The sequence below is a fragment of the Balaenoptera physalus genome (genome assembly GCF_965194825.1).
Source record: "Balaenoptera physalus genome assembly, chromosome: 6".
Classification (NCBI taxonomy): Eukaryota; Metazoa; Chordata; class Mammalia; order Artiodactyla; family Balaenopteridae; genus Balaenoptera; species Balaenoptera physalus.
This window is the reverse complement of record NC_138885.1, coordinates 112863894-112886480: the sequence shown is the minus strand read 5'-3', so window position 1 is coordinate 112886480 and position 22587 is coordinate 112863894. Positions and strand designations below refer to the sequence as shown.

The 22587-nt window shown below is 39.6% G+C and overlaps 1 protein-coding gene across 2 annotated transcripts in view; it reads left to right on the top strand.

Moving 5' to 3' along the window:
* The window catches only part of LOC309662492 (cyclin-Y-like protein 1), a gene marked incomplete at its 5' end in the record, with an annotated part of 34334 nt that extends 12226 nt beyond the window's left edge, over positions 1–22108 (top strand). The window contains 7 exons of one of the 2 annotated variants that reach the window (XM_082465248.1): positions 5164–5264; positions 8812–8847; positions 11049–11100; positions 12073–12192; positions 16018–16184; positions 19466–19628; positions 21188–22108. In XM_082465248.1, coding sequence (XP_082321374.1) covers positions 5164–5264; positions 8812–8847; positions 11049–11100; positions 12073–12192; positions 16018–16184; positions 19466–19628; positions 21188–21304 — 756 coding nt within the window. In that variant the 3' untranslated portion in view covers positions 21305–22108. The remainder of the gene's footprint in view (positions 1–5163; positions 5265–8811; positions 8848–11048; positions 11101–12072; positions 12193–16017; positions 16185–19465; positions 19629–21187) is intronic. The other variant, XM_082465249.1, reaches the window with a different exon arrangement.
* Between the last annotated feature and the right edge of the window lie 479 nt (positions 22109–22587).

Here is a 22587-nt window from a genome sequence, read left to right as displayed (position 1 = left end):
GCCTCTTTTCCTGGGATATCTGTGTGAAGTCATCTGGGATCTCACATAACTCTGCTCTCTTATGTTGGATCCCCTATGTCCTAGATTCTGTTTCCCTCTTGTCTTGTTATACTTCCTTGTTTTACTGGAGCACATTTTCCTGGGAAAAGGGCACATGGGCAGAAAGTTTAGAGAGATCTAGCCTCTCTGAAACTCCTTCTATTTGATAAAGTATAGAATTCTCAGTTGAAACTAATTTTTGCCGTTCTAAAGACATTTCCCTCTCATCTTCTCATTTACACTGTTGCTCTTAAACCTGTTGACATTGTATGGTACATTGTACATGACCGATTTTAGTCATTTTCCCCCATCCCTTCCTTCTCGGGAACCTTTTAGTACCTTCCCTCTCCCTGGGATTTTGAAATTTCATAATTTGGTTTGGTATAGACCTTTTTGGTGTGTTTCTTTGATATTCTGTTTTTTTCTTCCAGGTTCCTATTATTCAGATGTTGGAAGTCTTAGACTTACCAGATCGCTAACTTTTTTCCCCTCCTGCTTTGCATTTTGTCTTTTTGTCCTGCTTCCTGGAGATTTCCTTGACTGTGCTCTAATCCTTCTATTGAATATATTGTTTTGTCTACCTTATTTTCAATTTATAGAGTTCTCTTATATCCTGTCATTCTTTTTTTCACTGATGCAATTTCAAGTTTTCATTTGCTCCTGAGTTTTTATCACTCCCATCAATTCCTTCTTCCTGTTTTGTTTTGTTTTTTTTTAAAGCGTCCTTATATTTTATTTTATTTATTTATTTTTTGGCTGCATTGGGTCTTGGTTTCTGCACGTGGGCTTTCTCTGGTTGCGGTGAGCTGGGCCTACTCTTTGTTGGGTGCGTGGGCTTCTCATTGCAGTGGCTTCTCTTGTTGCGGAGCACAGGCTCTAGGGCGTGCGGGCTTCAGTAGTTGCGGCTCATGGGCTCTAGAGCGCAGGCTCAGTAGTTGTGGCGCATGGGCTCAGTTGCTCTGTGGTATGTGGGATCTTTCTGGGCCAGGGCTCGAACCCGTGTCCCCTGCATTGGCAGGCGGATTCTTAACCACTGCGCCACCAGGGAAGTCCCATTCCTTCTTCCTGTTTTGATCTCTTACTTGTTGGGGGCTTCCCTCAAACGTGTGATGGTCCTTGGCTGTCTGTTAAGATCTAATTGGAAGCATCACTTGGACAACTCGTTAACTGATGGGCCTCACTGCAAGGATTTGGGGACCACGCCTCTGAACTCTGAGCCTGCCTTGGGTTCTGTAAGACAAACTGGTTTTCTTGTTCCTGTCCTAGTCAGCCTCTGTAGGTACCAAGGTTGTGCTTCCTCTGTTCTGCCATGTCAGTTACCACTCCTTTATCTAGTCTTTTCACCTTTCAAACATTAAAAATCATCTGCTGTTTATCCTGTCTTATGTATAGCTTTTTTAAAAAATGCCTTTAATTCTAATGAGATGATATCTGAAAGAAGGGGGAGAGGAAATAGATTTGTGGTCAGTCTACTCAAACTTAGATTTATTCTTTGAATATAGGTTCTGAGTTTGAAGTTTAATGCAATATAATTAACGATATTAATTCAGACAATATTTTTGATTATACCTATAATTAGAATATTATACTTTTCTACTAAGGCCTTGAGTATGAATTCTATTCAAACCACTCACCCTACCATATTGTCCATTAATGTGCAACATAGATGGAGTATTACAGACTTTTCAGTGAAAGTCATTGATTCTTAATAAACGTATCCAAAACTTGTGAAAAGGGGGAAGAAAAAAGTGAACTTCAGATTTATTCTCTCTCTTTTTTTTTTTTTTTTCATTTATATACTTTTATTTGGGAATGTTTAAATCAATACAGAGAAAACGAAATTTCAGAGACAATGAATATCATTAGTTTGGATATCATTACTTTATTATAAAAGAAACACGGAAATTATTTACAGGATGAAAGATTTCAGAACTTCAGTGGCAGCTTCACGTGATGCCATTGGGGGAACGGGCAGCTTCACGTGATGCCATTTCAATAGTGACTTATTTTAGTCGACATATTTTCCAAGAATGTCACCATCTCTAAATAAGAAATAATCCTTGTCATCTAGAACTACTTTGGTGCCTCCATATTCTGGGAGAAGAACTTTATCTCCAACTTTCACACTAACTGGTTGAATCTCTCCACCCTTTCCTTTAGAGCCTGATCCAACAGCTACTACCATTGCTTGCAATACTTTTCCTTGCGATTTTTCTGGAAGCATAATGCCTCCTTTGGTTACAACTTCGGGTGCACTTCTTTCAACTAATACTCGGTCAAAGAGGGGAAGAAACTTTCTAAATGCCTGTCCTGCCATGACTCGGGTTGCCGCACTTCGTACTCTCGCTCTCTCCAGCTTTATTCTTTTAATGGGTTAAAATCAGAGGCAGTAGGCACAATAGGAAGAGTCATTGGGTGGGGGCAGGATTTCAACAGGTACTTGACCTTTAATGATAAGCTTTGAGGGTTGTTACTTACTAGCCTCCTAGGTATGATTATTTTCTAGTCTTCACCATTAAACCTGCAGTCTACTAAGCAACCTTTCCCCTTATAAAGATTGTAAAAGTCCATGTATTTTGTCCTTAGTGCTGAATGAAGATAAATACTCTTCTTCAGTGACCAATTGAAATAATACCTATGAACATTAAACTGTCAGTAGTGTTTTTTGCTACTTGTTTTTTTTTTTTTTTGTATTTGCATTTTATACCCTTATGTGTGTCAGTGCAGTTTATTGAGGTTGTGAGCCAGCAATGGTAAAGCTTTAATCATAAAGGACAGTTATCTTAAATTTTCAAGCAAGATGAGAGGAAAGTAATCTGCTGGCAGCTAACATATCTAGGCTTTGCTCAGAGGCTTCAATTCTGCCATCCTTTAGTGAACACTAGATGCTGGAAAGTTTGAATAGTTTCAGGAGTAGGCCTGTGGAAGTGTTTCTTTTGTAGGATCGAGCCAGTAGACTGTAAGTTGCTGATACAACTTAAATGAGCCCCCATAGGATTATAGAGCACATCTAATTAAAAATTTTAAATGTTTTAGCAGTAATATTTCCAAAGACAAATCAATATACATTCATAATAGAAAAAAAAGTTTTTAATAGAGGAAAACAGGATAAATAGCACCCAAAGCTCTACCAACTAGTCTATATTTTGGTACATTTCCTTACTATTTTTATTCCCCTCATATATATAGATTTTTGGTCAGAATTGACTTTTATTACGTGTAGTGTATGTCATATTATACCCTAATAGTAGTGACCTTAAAAGATAACCTGCTTCGTTTAGAATCAAAGTATTTGAATGAGTGAATTTTCATTTTTCATGCTGTATCTGTTTTTTGAGATTCTAAAATTACACATTAACCAAATAGCTTAAGGACCATATCAGAGTTTTAGTTTAAAACATTTCTAGCTTGAAGGAGAAATTAGTCTTCCAAATAGTGATACTGTTTCAAACATGTTACATCTAGAACTTTTTGTTAATAAGGAATAAGTGGCTTTGCATAAAGCATCTGAAACAAGCAAAATGGTGTTTTATATATGCCATTTGGATATTTCTGATTATTGGATACTGGCAATTTTTATTTAAATGCTCTGTATTTTAAAAAGCATCAACTAGATTTTCTCCGTGCCTCACCTTTCATGTATTTGTGGAGGACATTGATGGGAGAGTGTGACAGCATGGTGAAAACTATTTTATATGAATAGGAGGAAGGAAGGCTCATCTGAATTAGTAAACAAACAAAAACCAAAACCAAAACCCAGCTTTAAAATTGTTCGTATTCTGTGGTATTAAAGAATGCTACTCTTCCTTCCAGTGGCTTTCAGTGATTGGGATTTGGTTATTGGCCTTACTTTAAGGAACAGAGTTGTCCTAACATAGTTTAGGCCATTTTAGTATTTGACTATTGCCGTGTTCATGGGCTCTTCACAAATAAATGGATACTTCTAAAGTGTTTTAAAGATAGTTCATTCTCTAGAGGGTCTCAAAAAGTTCTTTGTCACCTATCCAACACCACTGTAGATAAATTCTCACGAATTTGTACCTTTAGTAAGATTTACCTCCAGTTGTAACTGATCTTAAATAATTTCTCAAACACTTGTCGAATCCTAATTTGTCCCAGATTCTGTGCTCAGTAGCTGGAGGTAGGAGAAGAATCTTCCTAACCTGGAGAAGCTTGTTTACTTAAGAGGGTGGTACTATGCAAGCAGCTGAGACCATGGAACAGTTGGTAAATTAGATGTGTGAGTGTGCAGAAAGTGAGAAGTTTTGTGGTGTGCCTGCTGGCAAAGGGATCCTAGAGGCAGATGGGGTCAAGCTTGCTGGGACAGGAGGAAGAAAAAGGCATTGCAGGCAGAGAGCAGCATGGGTGAGGCAGGAGTGTCAAATAACACGTAGAACAGAATTAGTACAATTTTGAAATGAATGGCAAGTATTCTCTGAGGTTCTCACTTGAGTAATGTCATGGCAGTCTTACTTAAACATGAAGTGAGAAGTTAAATTCTCAGAGTTGTTTTATCCGTTTTTTTTGGATGCGAGAGAATCTTTAAGCAGTACCTTTTTGTCCTCCAGATAAGGAAATTGAGGCCCAGAGAGACTTATGGCCCCCAGCTTTTTAGTGATAGAGCAGCCCTGGCATGCCCAGCCTCTGATTGGAAAACGTTTGTTTCGTCACACTGTCTCCTGAACTAATACATTTATTATTGGTGTTCATTTACTGCAGTGAAATGCTCCTACATCGGTATTACATAAAGCATTACGTTTTATTGTAGTAAATGAATAGAAATAGGAAATCTCAGCTGCATTTCATTGCTTAAGGAAAAAACCCTGAAATCTTATTCTAAACTTTTTACATTATTATAAAGGTAATTTATAATAGGTGCTTGCCAGGTTTGATTATAGGTACTATATCAAGGCAGCATTTTAGAACCCATTTCTCAAAGCTCGTCTGTGGAAGTCAGAGTATAGAGGTTTCCCATAGAGCTGCACATGATATCACACTCAGGCAGTTCATGGAGTGTAAGAAAAATCTTAATGCTTTATCGTTTGACATTTTAACCGAGGAAAAACACACACTTGATAGGTTTAACTTACTGTGACATTTTCTTCTATTTCCCTTCCCCTTCAGGTATCTCCAGGGCAGCTTACTAAAAAGTATAGCTCATGCTCAACAATATTTCTAGATGACAGCACGGTCAGCCAGCCTAATCTTAGAACCACAGTAAAATGGTGAGTACAAGTAGGTTGCCAAGGGCTGAGTGACAGACCCCCTTATCGCTAAAAGCATCCTAGCCATACATAAGTTCATTCATTTGAATTGTCCTTTTCAGTGATCAGGTTAAAAAACTGGTGTCAACTATAGATTGATTTCAAGGACCTAAATATGAATTTTCAGTTTCCATTTTAATCTTAGAGCGCATGATAGAAGGGAAAGCCAGTTAGCAAATAAGAAATCCCAGAAAAAGTATAAATCTTTATTTGACGCGTTTCTGTTGCTAAGCCATTGTTGAACACAGTGAGAAAGAGAGGTGCTTTTGATTGGCTGTTTCTAGAGACAATTATTACTGTATGAGTTGTAGTCCTCAAACAACGTGCACTACTTTGGAAGCTGCTCTTAGAAGAAGGAACAGCTTGTCCCCTGCTGGCACCAAAGCGAATCTGCATTTAAATTTAATTGGAGTTTGTCAGATTTATCCCACTGTGCTTTTTTTTTTTTCCTGCACTCTTTCTGTATGAAATTTTACTTCTCCTTCCTGTCCCCCAAAGAGGGGGAGAATATATCAAACCAGTCTTAAGAAATACACACTCAAGCTTAATTTCTTTGTAGATGAAATTTGTTCAACTGAGGTTTTAACTTAATAGACACATTTAAGTTTTGTTTATATATATATATCTCCAACACACTGTATCACTCACAGCAGAGAACAATAAAAGAGGTGAGGTTTCGGAAACATGGCTGTGGTCAGGCTTATACTTAAGGAGACACGAACAGTGTCATGATGATGGAAACTATTCTTTAATTTCTGGGAGCACCTCATAGTCCACAATTGGAGATGCACTTTCAAAACACCCTAATGATGAACCTTTCAAGCTTATTTAAGAGAAAAAAACCAAACGGGATGCAGAGCTTCTTGCCTCCTCCCTCGCGGTTGTCCACGAAACATTAACATCTCCTTAGGATATGAATGTTGATTTTCCAGAACACAGTTTGGGAAATGCTATTTGAAAATATTAATGTCCTTATCCTTAATTTTATTTGTTGTCTTAATTTTATAAGCTAATTGTATTTTTAATTGGTTTTTAATGTGCCAGCTTTTTTTTTAGCTATTTAAATTCTCAGTAACTTCTACTTTAATTAAAGACAGCAAGTTCACAGTCATAATAATGTAACTTTCCTCTCTTGCTTACAATAATAGTTGCAGTCAAGTCATGTTTCAGCAAAAACTGAGCCCCATCTCTAAAGTCCTGAGTTTGGGCACTTATCACATAATCACTCAATGTTTTTCTTCAGCCAAGACACTGAATCTGTGGGTACAAAACCCACTCTACTTTGGCTAGAGTCGCAGCTTCTTTTGAATTCAAAAGAGTCTGATGTCCAGTATATAATTCAAAAGTACTTTGAAAGTAAACCTTGCTCAGGGACTTCCCTGGTGGTGTAGTGGTTTAAGAATCTGCCTGCCAACGCAGGTGACACAGGTTCGAGCCCTGGTCTGGGAAGATCCCACATGCCGCAGAGCAATTAAACCCGTGCGCCACAACTACTGAGCCTGTGCCGTAGAGCCCGCGAGCCACAACTACTGAGCCCGTGTGCAACTACTGAAGCCCACGCACCTAGAGCCCGTGCCGTGCAACAAGAGAAGCCACCACAGTGAGAAGGCCGCGCACCACGACAAAGAGCAGCCCCCGCTCTTGGCAACTAGAGAAAGCCCGCGCGCAGTAACAAAGACCCCATGCATCCCAAATTAAGTAAAATTAAATAAAATTAAAAAAAAAAAAAAGATTTACCTTGCTCAGACAAGAAGGTTTCATCCTTTTTTTTCCCGACCTAGTCTAATTTTTGGAAGTACAGTAAATTTTAATTTGCTCTCATGAAGTTTTAGAAATGATCATTCATCACATTCATTATTGGTGAAATAAAGGTTTACTGAGAAAATTAATAGGGCCAATTGGCTTTTAGGAATGATTTTGAAAATGTTTATCATGGGGTTAGTTTTCAGTGGGGTAGCTGTTCTCAGTGGGGTAGGTGAGCCTTATTAGAATCACTTATGCAACTTTTCAAGATATATGTTTCTGGATGCACAAAGTCCACCCGCCTGCCCCCGCCTCCAAGACACAGTGTCTGTGTGTCTGTCTGTCTGTCTGTCTCTCTCTCACCCACGCACACACACCTGTTGACAAGATGGGGAATGATGTGAAGCATGATTATATGGACAAAAGCATCCCGAGTGATTCTCCGATCTTAACCCTAACTCATTCATCCCTAAACTTTGCTGCACGCTGCAGTCATCTGGGGATCTTTAAAAACAGTCCTGATGCCCAAGTCATACCCAGTGCCGGTTAAATCAGAACATCTTGAAGCAGAAGCCAGGCAGTTTTTAAAGCTTCTCAGATGATCCCAGTGTGCAGCTGAGCTTGGGAGCCACTATTTGGTTAGAGGGCAGGAGAAAGAGAACTGCTTCTGATAATTAGTGGGACCTTAGGTAAGTCAGTTTTAAGCCTTGGTTCCCTTATCTGTAAAATGGGTGGTTTAATTAAATGTCATCTACGGTTCAGTGGTCCTTTCCATCATAAAACTTCTAATGCTGTGATTTTAAAATCAATTTGAAGATGAAACTTGGAAGCACTATAGAAGTATCCATCTTTGATGCTAACGGTGTTACAGGCCTTTATACAAGTGCTAAGATTCTATAGACCTATTCTAAAATTCAGATTTGCCTTCCCTCAATTATTTTGAGTTTCATTTTAGACACTGAGAACAAAGGGGAGCATATAACTTAACCAGAGAACCCCTTTGTTGCCTAATATACAACATCTGTGAATAACTTAGGAATATAGTAACTTAAAAAAGACTACCTAAGGACTTGTATCTATCTGTTCGTTAATACTTTATTTAAAATAATTTGGAAATACCTGTCATTAATAGGATACTGTGTAGTATTATGCTGTCTTATTAGCACTGCTTATTTCAGGATAGCTAGACCTATCATCAGTTTTGTGGCTATAAAATTTTGCTATTAAATTTTCTAATAATTATGTAAAAGTGATTTGAAATCATTTTGGTATAGAGCACTTTTATTATTTACTTTTAGGGAAATAATGGAAAACGGATGGGTAGGTGGATAGCGAACTAAATCAACTGAAATGCAGGGGCTAACAAAACAACCACACACACACACACACACCCCCACACACAAACTACTATATGGCTTAAATTTAAGCATGTGTATAGATAGATATAACTTGTACAGGACAGAAGGTTTTGTGGGTAGAAGGACAAATGACAGGGGACATATGTAATAATTTATATATTATAATAATCAACCAAAACATGCCTTCTAACAGCATATCTAGCATTTTGGGTCTCCTAATTTTGCTAAAAGCTGAAGAACCTAAAACAAGGGGGAAAGCACCCATGTGGTACTGTTCTGAATTCGAGGATTTCGGGGCCACTGGGCCTCTGGAAGGTCTTCCCTCCTTGCTAACCCCTTTTTAAAAATGTCTTCAGGCCTGATATGATAAAAATCAGTGATGACAATGTATTTTTTTTCCTCCACAGTATGACCTTAGCAATATATTACCACATCAAGAACAGGTGAGCTCTTTTGAAACCTATCTTGTTATTCCAGCTAATTAATTTACAAGGTATCAAGTTTAGTGTTAGGTAATAACTATAGATGTTACTGGCATAAGCTTTTATTATTAGAGTGCTTTTATTACAATATAGAAGTGAATCATTTATTTTTCTCTTAGGACCCTTAATTCTTAGGTTACTGAGCATCCCAAAGAGTATTTGTTTATATGGGTTATATTGATAATTTACTGTATTAGAAATTGAAATTGAGAATTTAAAAAATTAAATTCATTGTATATTAAAACAGGGTGTGCCTTAGCACTACTGAAATTTTGAGCTAGATAATGCTTTGTTGTGGGGTGTCGTCCTGTGTGTTATAGGATATATAGCAGCACCCTTGGCCTCTACTCACTAGATGCCAGTAGCACCTTCTTCCCTCCACATTACGACAACCAAAACTGTCTCCAGCCATGGCCAGAAGTCCCCTGGGGGACGAAATCACCCCTGATTGGGAACCCCAGTGTTCAACATAAATCATTTTTTTTAATGAAAAATAACTATTTTCCACAACAAAAAATATTGAGAGAAAAGTATCTCCTCAATAGAAGACAGCTGATTCTCATATCTATTCTGTCTTCAGTCATTTGTTTTGAAGAAACAATATGAAGAAGATCCAGCCGCTTGCAGATATATAGTTGGAAAAAGGTGTATTTTTAAAGCCTTCAGATAATTTGGTATATTCTTTGATACTGTACCAAAAGTCTGCATGTGCTAGTTTCTTAAATTAGTTAAAATGGAATTCTAAATCATATCAATGAACTTGTAATAAATACTATGTTAAATTAATACCCATTGATCTGTCATGCATACTGAGTAGATCTTTTTACCTGTACCTGACTTTATAATATTATACATTGGTCATTTGGAAAGTATTGGTTCACATTTCTTTAGACAGTGTCAAAAACTCACTTTTGTTAGTATCACCACCAGTCTTACCAGAAAAGTCTTTTAAGTGTTGAGAAGTTGTCAAGTTCACAATCGAAGGTAGAAGTTTTCCAAAACTCCTGATATTTTTAGCTTGATGGCTTGAATTTTATCATTGGCAACAAATAACTTTAGAGTTATTTTCCTTGAAGTGACAGGCTCACTTTGTTCATTTTTGAAAGAATGACTGTGTCAGTTGTACCTTCAAATAACGATGGTGTTCGATGAAAAAAGTGTTTCAAATAAAGATGGTGTTCTATGAAAAAAATGACTTACCGCCAAGTCACAAGTGCTTTTCCTTAACACAGCCATATTTCAGTATGTAAAAGTGCTTAATGCATACTTTCCACTTATTCAGAATATTAAAAAGAAGGACCAAGGTTTAAGAACACTATTAATTTTTACTCTTTTATCAAGGATGTTCTTCAAGCAGATTTTTTAACTGCAAGTGGCAGTGAATAATTGAATGACTTCTAATTCAGTTTGGTACCACTGCCTTGATTCATGCTCAGAAACCAGCAGTTTTACCCACTTTTGCTTTTATACATCCATAGCAAATGTCACACAATGTGAAGGGCAGGTAGTGTCTTAGTATTCTTATAAAAGCAGTTTTGACCTCTTGGGCCTCCTGAAGGAGGGGATAGGGGAGAATCCCAGAGGCCTGCAGACCACATTTAGAGAACCGCTGTTCAAATGAGCGCAGTGTATTAGTGTGGTGAAATTTTAAATTAAAAAGCCTGGTTTCTTTTAAAATAAAAAGACAATTACATTTTTAACTCAAACTATTTAAAAGAGACAAGAAGAAATACACAATAAGGATATAAAGAACTAAAGAGAAAAAAACGGGAAAAAACCATGAATCTCATATTCACATTGATTGAAGTGAGAAGAATTTATTGCCCACCACCACTGCTTCATAAAATGTTCTTGCATATTCCAGTGTGAGGTTAGAGGGGTGAAAATATATTGGTTTACTAGCATTGCCTGTTAGGGAGGGTCAGTGCTTATAGAGGCAACTCTGGCTGGTTGTTGTAGAAAAGGTTTCACAGAACTTGATGTGCTGAGTAAAAATAGGTCAGGAAACCTTTCTAAGGGTGGAATCCAGGAGAAGAATTTATAAAACTGTTTGCTTCGTTGAAGGTTAAGCTTCCTCTACCCCTCTCTCTACTCCTAGCCGATATTTTACTAAGATAGTAAGTCCTGAATTAATTTTTTAAATGCACATTCTTATTTTATAGAGTTGCAGATAGATCCTTGGATATTTTTGATGAGAGATTACATCCACTCACAGTAAGTGTCAGTTTTATTGAAGTGGTATTTTTCTCTTATACAGTTGTGTTTATTTCATGCTGATTTGCTTTGAAATTAATTACTAGAAGAAAATTACTTCCTCCAGCTCGAAGTCAAATTCATCTTCCTTTAAGTCTTCTTCCCCACGCCATGTTGTGTCTAGTCATTTTCCCGAAGGCGTGTTGTATAAGGGGTTGATGGATATGAACCGAGTTGCACTTTGTGTGAATAGTGAGCAGGTAAGTAAACATACCCAAGTAACAGAAAATGTATCTTTTTAAAGGATGATGTTCCATAGCATCAAACAATATAAATATTTGTAAATAAACCTAATATGATAAGGCCTCTAAGAAGAAAATTAGAAAACTGTTTACATTTTAAACGAATTAAAATGACAAAGTTTTAAAATTCACTTCTCCGGGTGCTCTGTGGCCACACGTGGCTGGCGACTGCTGTACAGGACAGCACATTCTTAGAGCCTTATGGTTACAGGACACTGGAAATGTGTTTTCAAAGTTGACTACAGAAAAGTATGACATATGGTGATCAGCAAGACTTTTGAGCCTAAAAGTATTGGGTTGGCCAAAAAGTTTGTTTGGTTAGTGAATATATTGTTCAATAAAATGCTTGGTGAAAATGAAAACTGTGTCTTTTATTTTTACTTAAAACCAAATGAACTTTTTGGCCAACCCAATAGTTTACATTTGGTTAGAATTCTGTGGGGAGGAACGTGGAAATACATAAATTTTCTGCGGTTGTGCCTGTATTTTTCTTTAATGAATGGTGGTGAGTACTGGATCACTGTGGTATTTTAGGATCCCATTGTTTAGATTTAAAAGACTACAAGACATGTCACCCAATCAGAATTATTTTAAGGGGCACGTGGGCCCAAGTGTGAAGACTGCTATCTTAAGGGTACTTTTAAGTATTTTTCTTCCGTGGATACTTAAATTGCATTTTTTCTCCCTTCAGCGAGAAAAGATTCCAGAGGAATACTTCGAGCATGATCCTGAACACAAATTCATTTACGGATTTGTTCATACTCTTTCTAGTGCCGCACAGCTAACTGCTGAAGGTGCAGTAGTAACTTTGGTAAGATATTTTTTCTTTCATAAAGCATCTGTAGAAATTTCTGTCTTGTACACATGGTATGGTCCTGTTTTTCCCAAATGAAAGTAGGTTCCTGAAACGATCATTAGAACTTTATTAAGAGAAACCTATCAAAAGAAAGTAAAGTATACACATTTGAGCTTTAATCATCATTATGATTTAAAACGTTGCCATTGCTTTTCTCATCACAAAACAATTGCTATTAAAGGCAGCAGGAGAGATTTCTGGTTTCTCCTTCCACACCTGAGGGGACACACGCACGCACAGTGCACACACGCACACACAGACGACGCGTGTGGTGGTGATGGGGCGGGGCAATCACTGAGCGCTCTGGTCCACAGGCAGAAACAGGTTCCGGGCAGTTTGAAGCTGAGTCCCAGACTGCACTGCCTAGGCAGTTCTGATGTGTGTCCTGACTGAGAACTACTGCCCTCAGTTCTCTGTTCCTTGGATAATGGATAATGGTGTTAACCATCCCTGCTGTCCTCTTATTGCCTGCATGTGAAGTTGCCCAGGACTAGGGTGCCAGTAGGACTTCAGAAGGCTTTACTCTAGTTAGCCTGCTAAGCTACAGCTGTGTAAGGACCTTTTTGTCATCCATTCCTAATTCCTATGGTAAGATTTTATCATTTGAATAATAAATCATATTCAAGTGAGAGGTAGTTGGGATTGTTTTACTCCTCCCTATAGCAAACCTGTAGGGGGGAAAGTCAGCTGCGTGGTCTGCAGGGAAGGAATACTTAGGCCACTCACTGCCTGCTCCTATCAAGGCAGAATTTAGGACAGGAGGCTTGTCCTTTTGAAAAGAGACCCCTCAGTGGGTACTGGATCAGACACAGGCCTTTTCTTGGCGCTACGGGCCACTTGGAGTGCTTAGCACATGCTTGAGAGAGGCAGGAATGGTGCTTGCATATGGAGAGCTAGGAAATGCAGGAAGGAGAGTATTTGGGTTGGAAGAGGGGCATTTCTTTGTAGCCAAGTTAAGCTTGATGTACCTGCGAGACAGCAGAATGGCAGTGTCTAGTAATCATTTGAATATATGGGATTGGAGCATGAATCTGAGCTAGAGGGAGGGAATTAAGTGTAGCTGTTCAAATGCAGAGAAAGTATGTAAAATAAAAAGTGGGTAGAAGATAGATCCTACTAGAGACTGTCAGCACTTAAGGGACAGATCCCCAGAGGAGTGGCTACAGTGGTAGGAAACCCAGCAGAGAACCCTAAGAGACACCAGGAGAGGTTCAAGAAGGAGAGTATGGTCCAAACGCTAAATGCTACCAAGAAGTTGCTCATGTCATAAATACCATGTCACTGAATACCTACTCTGTGTCACTTTTCTACATGTGGGGGGTGGAGGAGAGAACAAGTTGGATAAATAAAGTTCTCGCCTTTATGGAGCAAGTGTGGAAGACGTAAATTTTTTTTTTTTTTTTTTTTTTTATCGGAGTACAGTTGATTTACAGTGTTGTGTTAGTTTCAGGTGTATAGCAAAGTATAAGTGTTTTTTTTTAATGAGTGTTTTTTAAAAGATGACTATTTCAAGTGGTGGTAAAAACCATGAAGAGAAAGCAAGGTAAAGGGATAAAGTGATTAGAGGGGCTTACTAGAAAGCTCAGGAAGAGCCTCTTTAAAGAGGTAATGTTTGAACCCAGGACCTGGCTGAACTGAGGAAGATCAGGTACGCTGGCATTACGGGCAGAGGGGACAAGTGCAAGGCTCTGAGACAGGAACTTGTTCTGTGTGTTCAAGGAAAAGCAAGGTGGCCATTGTGATCCGAGCGGGGAATGAGGGAAAGAGCATAGGTGATGAGGTCACGGAAGGACAAGGCCGTACCGCACAGGGCCTCGTAACTTGCAGGCCACGGGAAGAAGGTATTTGTTTGATGGGAAGCCTCTGGCAGATCTGGAGCAGGCGCATAAAGTACTCTTAATTGAAGAGGCTCTCCTGGCTGCTTTGGGGAGAACAGACTGTAGTCTGTTGGGAGGCAGAGAAGTTAGGCAGTGGCAGCGATACAAGTCAGAAGTGACAGACAGAAAAGCGGTCAGGGTACCAGTGAAGGTAGAGATAACAAGAAGTCCTAACAGATTGGAGCAGGATACACTCAAGTGCAGGTTTTTGGTCTCAGCGACTGGGCGTGTGGCAGTGCTCTTTCATTTATGAGGGAAGGCCTGGGGAGTGGAGCTCTGGGACGAAGAGCTCTGGGTTGTTTGTGTGAAGGCACCGGTGACCACGGCAAGAGTAGTCTCTGTAGAGTGGTAGCAGCAGGAGGCTGACTGAAGTGGGTTAAGGAGAGGATGGGAGATGAGGAGCTGGCCTCAGGCCTGAGGACGCCGTCTAGGGGCAGTGGGGGACAGGCTGGGGACATGGAAGCATTCACACTGGAGGAAGCCTCTGACAGAGAGGGAGAAGTTGTTCAAAAGGAGACTAACTGTGGGCACAGTGCTCTGCAGAAGTGAGGTGGGATCAACTTCATTCATAGGAGAGTTAGCTTCAGTGAAAAGAAAGAAATCTCGCTTCCTCCGAGACAGGAGGGCAAGTGGGATAAATGAATATCAGCACGTGTACCAAGTTTGCCAGTACAAAGGTGAGAGGAAGTTGAGAGATTGCCAGTGTCGTTTCAGTGCCTCTGATGAGTCCCATAAAGTAGAGAGTTGAACCTTGCGGGGAGAGTCGTTCTTAGGGTACTAGAGAGTGCTGAGTTCTTTGGGGAATGGGAGCCGAATTTCACTAAGAACATATAATCTCAATACCCGTGTTTGAAAACACAGTAGAGTTTGGAGGGCATGGGCGAATCTGAGCTGTCAATCTGATAACCCTTCAGAGAGTAAACAGACTCTTTCAAACTGGACATTTTTCTTTTTGTCAAATGGCATATACACTCTTCTACAGAGGTAACAACAAATCACAGCTTACCTCTCTAATCTTTGCTCAGCTGTTAACTCCATCCAGTTCTTTGTAGGGTAGACATTTGATACATGTAAAAGAAACCGTGAAATCATCTCACAAACCGGCAGGTTTAGAGGAGCCCCAGGGATACAGACACAGGCAGGTCTTCCCACCTTAAAACCAAAAGAATTGACTAAGCTGCAGATTATGTAAGACAGAAATGAATAATGAAATGATAATGGAGATGTGAAAAATTGGGGCTATGAAAAGGACTACCCTTTGTATGCATGTGTGTTCCTTCAAAAGGCACTAAAATATGGGAATACTTGACAGTTGTAAAGCCCCTTTGTACTGCCTGTCCTGCTGTGCCACGCAGCAGCCACTGGGAGGCTCTCTTGACCACCAGTTTTTATCTTCAAGTTCATGCCACAAAAGGACTGGTGACTGACTCTGAAGAGAAGGTAAAGATGTGCTCAGTCTTACCAGAATTTTACACACTCAAGCGTTATGTAAAATCGCCATGCAACCACCACCAGTCTTGTAGTTAACATTGCACGTGATAGGCACTCAAGCATTTACTGAACAGTTGAAGTCGACACTGGGCTGTATGTGCTGCCCTTGACAAGTGGGAAGGTAATAATACAATGCGTGTCTTTAGAATGCCCTTTGCTGAGATGTCCTTTCATTCCTGTGACCAAAATTGGGTTGGAAATTCACACGGGCAGAGTAGAAATATCAGACTCACAGAAATATCTGACTTACAACTGTGACCTGGCCTCTGGCCTTGGCTTGGCTGAGCAAAGTCTTTGTAGAACCTAGGAATAAAAGGGGTGTCAAAAAGAGATGAAATCTGTCATTCCTAACAATTCTTATCACAGCACTTAAACTGAACGAAAATCAAAGATCAGTGCTCTACTTTTGCAGGTTTACTTAGAAAGGCTTTTAACTTATGCTGAGATCGACATTTGCCCCACTAACTGGAAAAGAATTGTTTTGGGAGCCATTCTTCTTGCCTCCGAGTTTTGGGACGATCGGGCTGTATGGAATGTGGACGACTGCCAGATCCTCAAGGACGTTACAGTTGAGGACATGTGAGTTTGTAAGGTTACCGTGAACTTTCTAACCATTTTCCAATACCTCATTTGCTCTCATAAAGTTTACATTTTTACGAAATGTTACATTTTAAGAAAGGTTACCTTGTGCAGAGAGCTGAAATAGACATAAAATTACAGCCTTCTTTCTATCTAGCTGTAGTATAACAATTTGTATTTCCCCTCATTCATTGGTAGGTCTTGATGTGTTATTGTTGTAATATTCTGCTTGAGAAATTGAAATTATTTTTCTGGTGGTTTTTGCCAAACATTTTACAAGCTCACTACCAGAGCAACATGGTACAGTAAGTAACTTGACAGCTTTCTTAAAGCTGTCTACCAGGTCCAGTCCATTTTTAAGGGGCACATGCCTGGTCTTTGAAGCAAGTGGCCACTGTTAAGGTCTTAGGGCCTCTAGACTACTGACAGGTTATAATTTCAACCTGAGTCACACATTGTGTATTTGCTTTTGCTGGTCTTTTTCTCCTTTTTATCTGAGGTTCTGTTGTTACAGAAACTATGATGTACAGGTAGCCACATATAAAGGTTTCAGATCCCTGTGTTCCTGTCTCCTCCCCTAAAGTCTGCTGAGCTAGGAAACACCTACCTCTCAGGTTGTCCGGGAAGCATCCCTGGGGCCTCACCCAGGGCACTCAGCAAACACAGCGGCACTTTGTGGGGCCTTGAGTTAACTAGGCAGGTTCTCCTCACAGATGGCACGCTCACATTGGCATGAAACGCCAGGCTTCCAATCTGGCTCTGGTGAAGGGCCCCAAGGGTGGGAAGCAGGATGAGCCAGAGAGGTAATTCCAGCAGACTCTCGAAGTGCCCGCTTGACAGTGAACCTGTCTTTGTGGGTGGCATTCAGGAAAATGTGAAAGGACACCTCTTGATTATATTGGACAGCAGCGGCCGATCAAGATGGCAGGCAGGGGCAAGAGTTTGTTTTTGTTACCTTTGCCCCTTACCCTAGATAATTCACAATTACCAAAGTGCATATTTACAGCTGAAGCGAGGAAAGCTGTGACTAAGAGAAGGGACCAGTGACTGTCAGTAGCTGTCAAAGTGGCTTTTGGTGAAAATGCCCACTTTGGTGATCATGTAAACCAGGTGGTCGTGGTGATATTGCTGGTAGCAATCTTAGCAAACAGTGGAACAGCAGATAATGAATTTGAAATGAATAGAAGTACTTTTGGAAGTTGCAGAAACTAAAGTGACGTTGACCAACACTATCATCAGTCTTTGAACTGGTCCCTTGAAGGAAGGAAAATTTGTAATCGTGAACACCATCCCTGCCATGATGGCAGCTGAAATTTTCTCAGAATCTGCAGCTGAGCTGACTGGGGCTCTGGTTCCAGGTACAACATCCGAGAACATGCAGGGAAACGTGTGGGTGTTCATAGACATTGAGCCCAGGAGCATTGGCGGCACTGTCCAGCTATGAAGAAACTAATTCTAAACAACGCTTTTCTGTGTAGAACGGAGAATCACCAGGAGTTATGTTTATAATAGGCTGCTTTTGTTTATGATCTTTGGGAGTTGGAAAGCATTACAACAAAGTGTTTAATACACATTTGTTTCATCCCTCTGCTGTTGACTACTATTTGTAATGGTCTCATTTTGAGTCTGAATTGAAAAATTGCTGTCTATCAGCTTTTCCTTAAAACTTTCTAACATCTCTGTGTCTTGTTAAATATATATTTCCCTTCAAAAGAGTAAGTTAAACTGAGCAGCTGCTGTTCAGACAGTTTGCTGCGCCTGTAAGTGGTAGGCTCTTCAGCCACCTAGCCATTTACAAACAGCAAAAAACACAGAAGATGCATATTCTGTAGGCATAATGCTTTTCTTCAGTGATTAAAGCTCTATTAATAGACATGTTAATCCTATGAAGTACTGTATTTCCACACAATTAAAATGTATTAGTGGAGAAAATATAAAAGGGATAGTGAAGTGCATTTATTCCTGTAGTAAATTAAGTCCTGATTAGCTGATTATCAAAACATTATCTGATTTACATTTCTATAGACTTCTGGCCGTATGAACAGGAAATTAATTTTGGAAGTAGGTTCAGTTAGGTTTAAAGTTCAACAAATGAGAAACCTCATTTCTGCTCATACTCTGCTCTCCATACAGGAGAACATGGAGCATTTGTTGATTTATCCAATGGATAAAATATTAACACTTGAAAACCAAGAAACCAAATGTATTGTAAAATAAGCCACTTGCATGTTTGTTTGGGTATTTATCATTTTTATCTAATCAACTCTCTAAAGTGATTGCTGTGAAAAGTGGTAAGATTTACTCTAACTTTATATTTATTTACTTAAACATTTGGCAAGCAAATGGCTGGATATGGTCATATAGCAGAAGCCTGCTCCCAGCACTCTACTTTCCCACTTCATTGAATTCGCCCTCTGTGGGCGTGTGCAGTCTGTCCTGGCAAGGGGCGGTAGGTCTGAACATTCTGGGCTGCTCTCCTAACACCGGGGGCAACAACTGCTCTATCAGAGGTCGTATCGTAAAGTGGGTTTAGTCTAGCTGAGACATAATCTTACTGCCTTCCTAAGCTTAAAAAGTGCATCCTGTCCTGTCATGGTGACGACAACTCACCCTAGTAAGGTTTTAAGGTGAACAGAAACTTGCATTATGCCCTTTGACACAGCCCCATGCACGGGGTGGGGGTGGGGGTGGGGGGATTCCCTTTCCCATCGAATGTAGCTTATTTATTTATTTACTTGAGATGAATCCTTGTTGCCTCAAGAGTTTTCCCCCCTCAGAGATAATAGCAGTGGCTCTCGATGGATCCATTTGTTGCCGTGGTGATGTGCCCACTCCTTTTGTTGGCTCGTCTCTACTTCAGTAAGCCCCTTCCTGTCACCAGCCCGGTGAAAATGTCTGCAAGTTCTTCAGAGCTAATAAACAGCATACATCATTCCTTTCAACTGATCACTAGAGCGGGGCCTCGTGAGTGAGTGTGGAGCATGAATCGTACAGCTGCACTAATGGAACTCTGAAGAATGAGCCCCTGAGTCAGCAGCATGAGTGCATAAGAGGGCCATGACCTCTTCCCCCTTGTCCCAGACTCAAAGTGCTGGGACGCAGAAAGGACCACAAATAGCTGTACCTTGTTTGCACATTAGGGTATTAATCCAGCTGGGTAGCCATTATTGGTTTCAAAACAGTATTTAGAGCCATCCTAGTAGCTCAGAATGGTATTTTTGAAGATAGCCCAGTTGACTAAAATTGTCCTGTGTTGGTTTTGTCTTCTCCTCCTCCCCCAGGAATGAGATGGAAAGGCACTTCGTGGAGCTACTTCAGTTTAATATTAATGTTCCTTTCAGTGTGTATGCCAAATACTACTTTGACCTTCGCTCCTTAGCAGATGACAACAACCTGAATGTTCTATTCACTCCTCTTAGCAAAGAAAGAGCACAGAACTTAGAGGTAAGGCTGTGAAATCACTAACTGGGGTTTTCTGTCAGCCACCGAAGCCACACCTGTAGCTAAATTATATTAAGCAGTGATTAGGAAAATGGAAAGCTGTTAACAGTTTGAAGAGCTTATTGACCCGTTGGCATCATATTTCCTGTGTCTTTTATGGTTTATACAGGGATCCCACATTATAAAAAAAAAAATTGTCTCTTCTGTAACCATAATTCAGAATACTTTCAATCATATTTAATCTGTTCTTAATGGTTTTCCATTTGAACCTCTACACTTACATATAACCGTACATGAATAATTTCTTAAAATTGTATCCCTAATCAGATGTACCTACAGAATCTACTTACCACTCTTAACTGTCTGTTTTTTTTTTAATAATTGATGTTTTGGACTATTTCTACTGTCTTGATATTTTTAATAAATAAATAAATGTATTTATTTATTTATGGCTGCATTGGGTCTTCGCTGCTGCACGCGGGCTTTCTCTAGCTGCGGCGGGCGGGGGCTGCTCTTCATTGCGGTGCGCAGGCTTCTCATTGCAGTGGCTGCCCTTGTTGCAGAGCACGGGCTCTAGAGCGCAGGGTCAGTAGTTGTGGCGCACGGGCTTAGTTGCTCCTCGGCATGTGGGATCTTCCCGGACCAGGGCCCAAATCCGTGTCCCCTGCATTGGCAGGCGGATTCTTAACCACTGCGCCACCAGGGAATTCCCTCTTAACTGTTTTTTACTCAGCTTGCAGTTCGTGTGTGTGTGTGTGTGTGTGTGTATGTGTGTGTGTGTGTGTGTGTGTGTGTATCACAGTTCAGTCCCATGAGTTTATTAGACAAAGCATCCGTGGCTAACCTGAGAGACCTATACTTGGAAGGTATAATGTGGATTCAGATACTGGATGTAGAAAGTACATGAGTTTTTAATATAAATGGTAACGTACATGGAACAACGTAATACTTATGGCTTATGATTTTTGGTGGGTATACAGCAAAATTCACAACTGAAATGAACACATTTAAAATTGATACTTTCTGTGGTACCTTGGTGGTACTTTAGAATAAGATGTTTTTCTACCATAATTTATGTGCAAGTGAAATAGCACCTTTCAGCGCTTGTCATTAGACCTCTCCTACCTTCAGCACATACCTACCTGATTAAAATTTTCTTAGAGTATGTAATAACTAATGAAAACTGAAGAGAAGTTGAATAGCTGAGTAAACACTGATTTTGCCCAAGTGTATGTCCATTACGTTTAAGGATCACGTGTGTAGGTAACAGATGATATTGCTATTAGGAGCCTATCATTAGGAACCCAATTTTTAAGTAACTCTAAGTTATTAGGGCAAGTTACCCCTTGCCCCAGCAATCTAATCATAGCCCTTAAAGGTTATTACCTTAGGGAACTGTCAGTTAGTGTAGATATCAGCTATCCAAAGTAGCAGTAACTATGAACTTATCTAAACGAATGGAGATGTGTGGCTTATCAATGATGCTTTTTTTGTTTTTTTAAGGTCCGAACATTTTTTTCCCCCCTAATTATACCTATGTTCTACCTGATTGACTTTCCTAGGCCATTTCCAGATTGTGTGACGACAAATACAAAGACGTGTGTAGAGCTGCTATGAGAAGGTCTTTCAGCGCTGATCATTTCATTGGTATTCGGCGCTCCAATGCCATCCTCTCTTAAGGGAGAAGTGAGGGGTTGTAACATCATAAACCCCTCGAAACAAAGACTGGAGAAATATCACCTCTCCTGCTCAGAAACCAGCAAAGTTAGTATTTTCACCTTAAAGAAAGACATTGAATTCAAGAGACTCATGGACAAGCGAAGATTATGCTCATAGGAGAGAACGGGACCTCGTCAATGTAACACGCTCTTCTGTCCTTTTTATTGTAAACAGAGTTACAAAAACCACTCCAAAGCTAAAAGCTCCCAATCCACGCACAGATATCTGCTCCCAATCCACGCACAGATATCTGATAGCTGTGAGCTATGTGAGGTTTTTTAATTAATAGTTTAAATTTTTAGACTTTAAAGACACTAGCTATATAACTTCTATGTTTTTCTTACCTCACTGTCCCATACTGCTGCATATTCCTTTAGAATCAGTGCAGTATTACCATCAAAAAATGGGACTCCAAAAAAAAAAAAAAGTAAAAAAACAAAAAAAGAAAAAAAACCAAAAAAACAAAAAAAAAACAAAAAAGAAAAAAAAACAAAAAAAAACAAAAAAGAAAAAAAAACACAAAAAAAAAACCAAAAAAAAAACATGGGACTCCTAACAACTCATAAAGCCAAACTTCGGAACAGACTGTTGTAGCATCGTTAGGTTTTGCAGGGTTCTTCCTCCCTACTATATCATTGAAGCTGCTAGTCATTATTGGCAATCAATTTAAACCAAAAAGCTGCTGAATAACACATGTCATCCAAATTCTTTGCAGGCAGTACTTATTAGCATATTAGCATGTTTGCGATCATAAACAGAGAAAGTAGGTTATTTCCTTCTATTGGGTCCGTGCTGCATTTCTTGTTAACTATAATGGTGCTTCTGATTTTGTGATGATTTTCCTCTTTGTTATGTACTTGTGTTAAAGGATATTTTCATAATTCCAGCCAACATGGTGGTCCAGTAATTAACAAGCCGGTGATGAAATAGAAGGTGTCCCAAAAGTCTTAAAACAATTTTAAGCTTTAATATAGTGTGCTTGGATACTCCAGAACAGTGTCGCAGAAGTATAAATGCTAGACTGGCAAAACATCACTTGAAACTTTAATCGAATTTCTTCTAAACTCATTTACTTTTGTACATTTTAAACATTAAGCTTTTATTTTTTTATTTTTTATTTTTTTAAATGAATTAATTTATTTAATGGCGTGTTGGGTCGTTTCTGTGTGAGGGCTTTCTCTAGTTGTGGCAAGCGGGGGCCACTCTTCATCGCGGTGCGCGGGCCTCTCACTGTCGCAGGCTC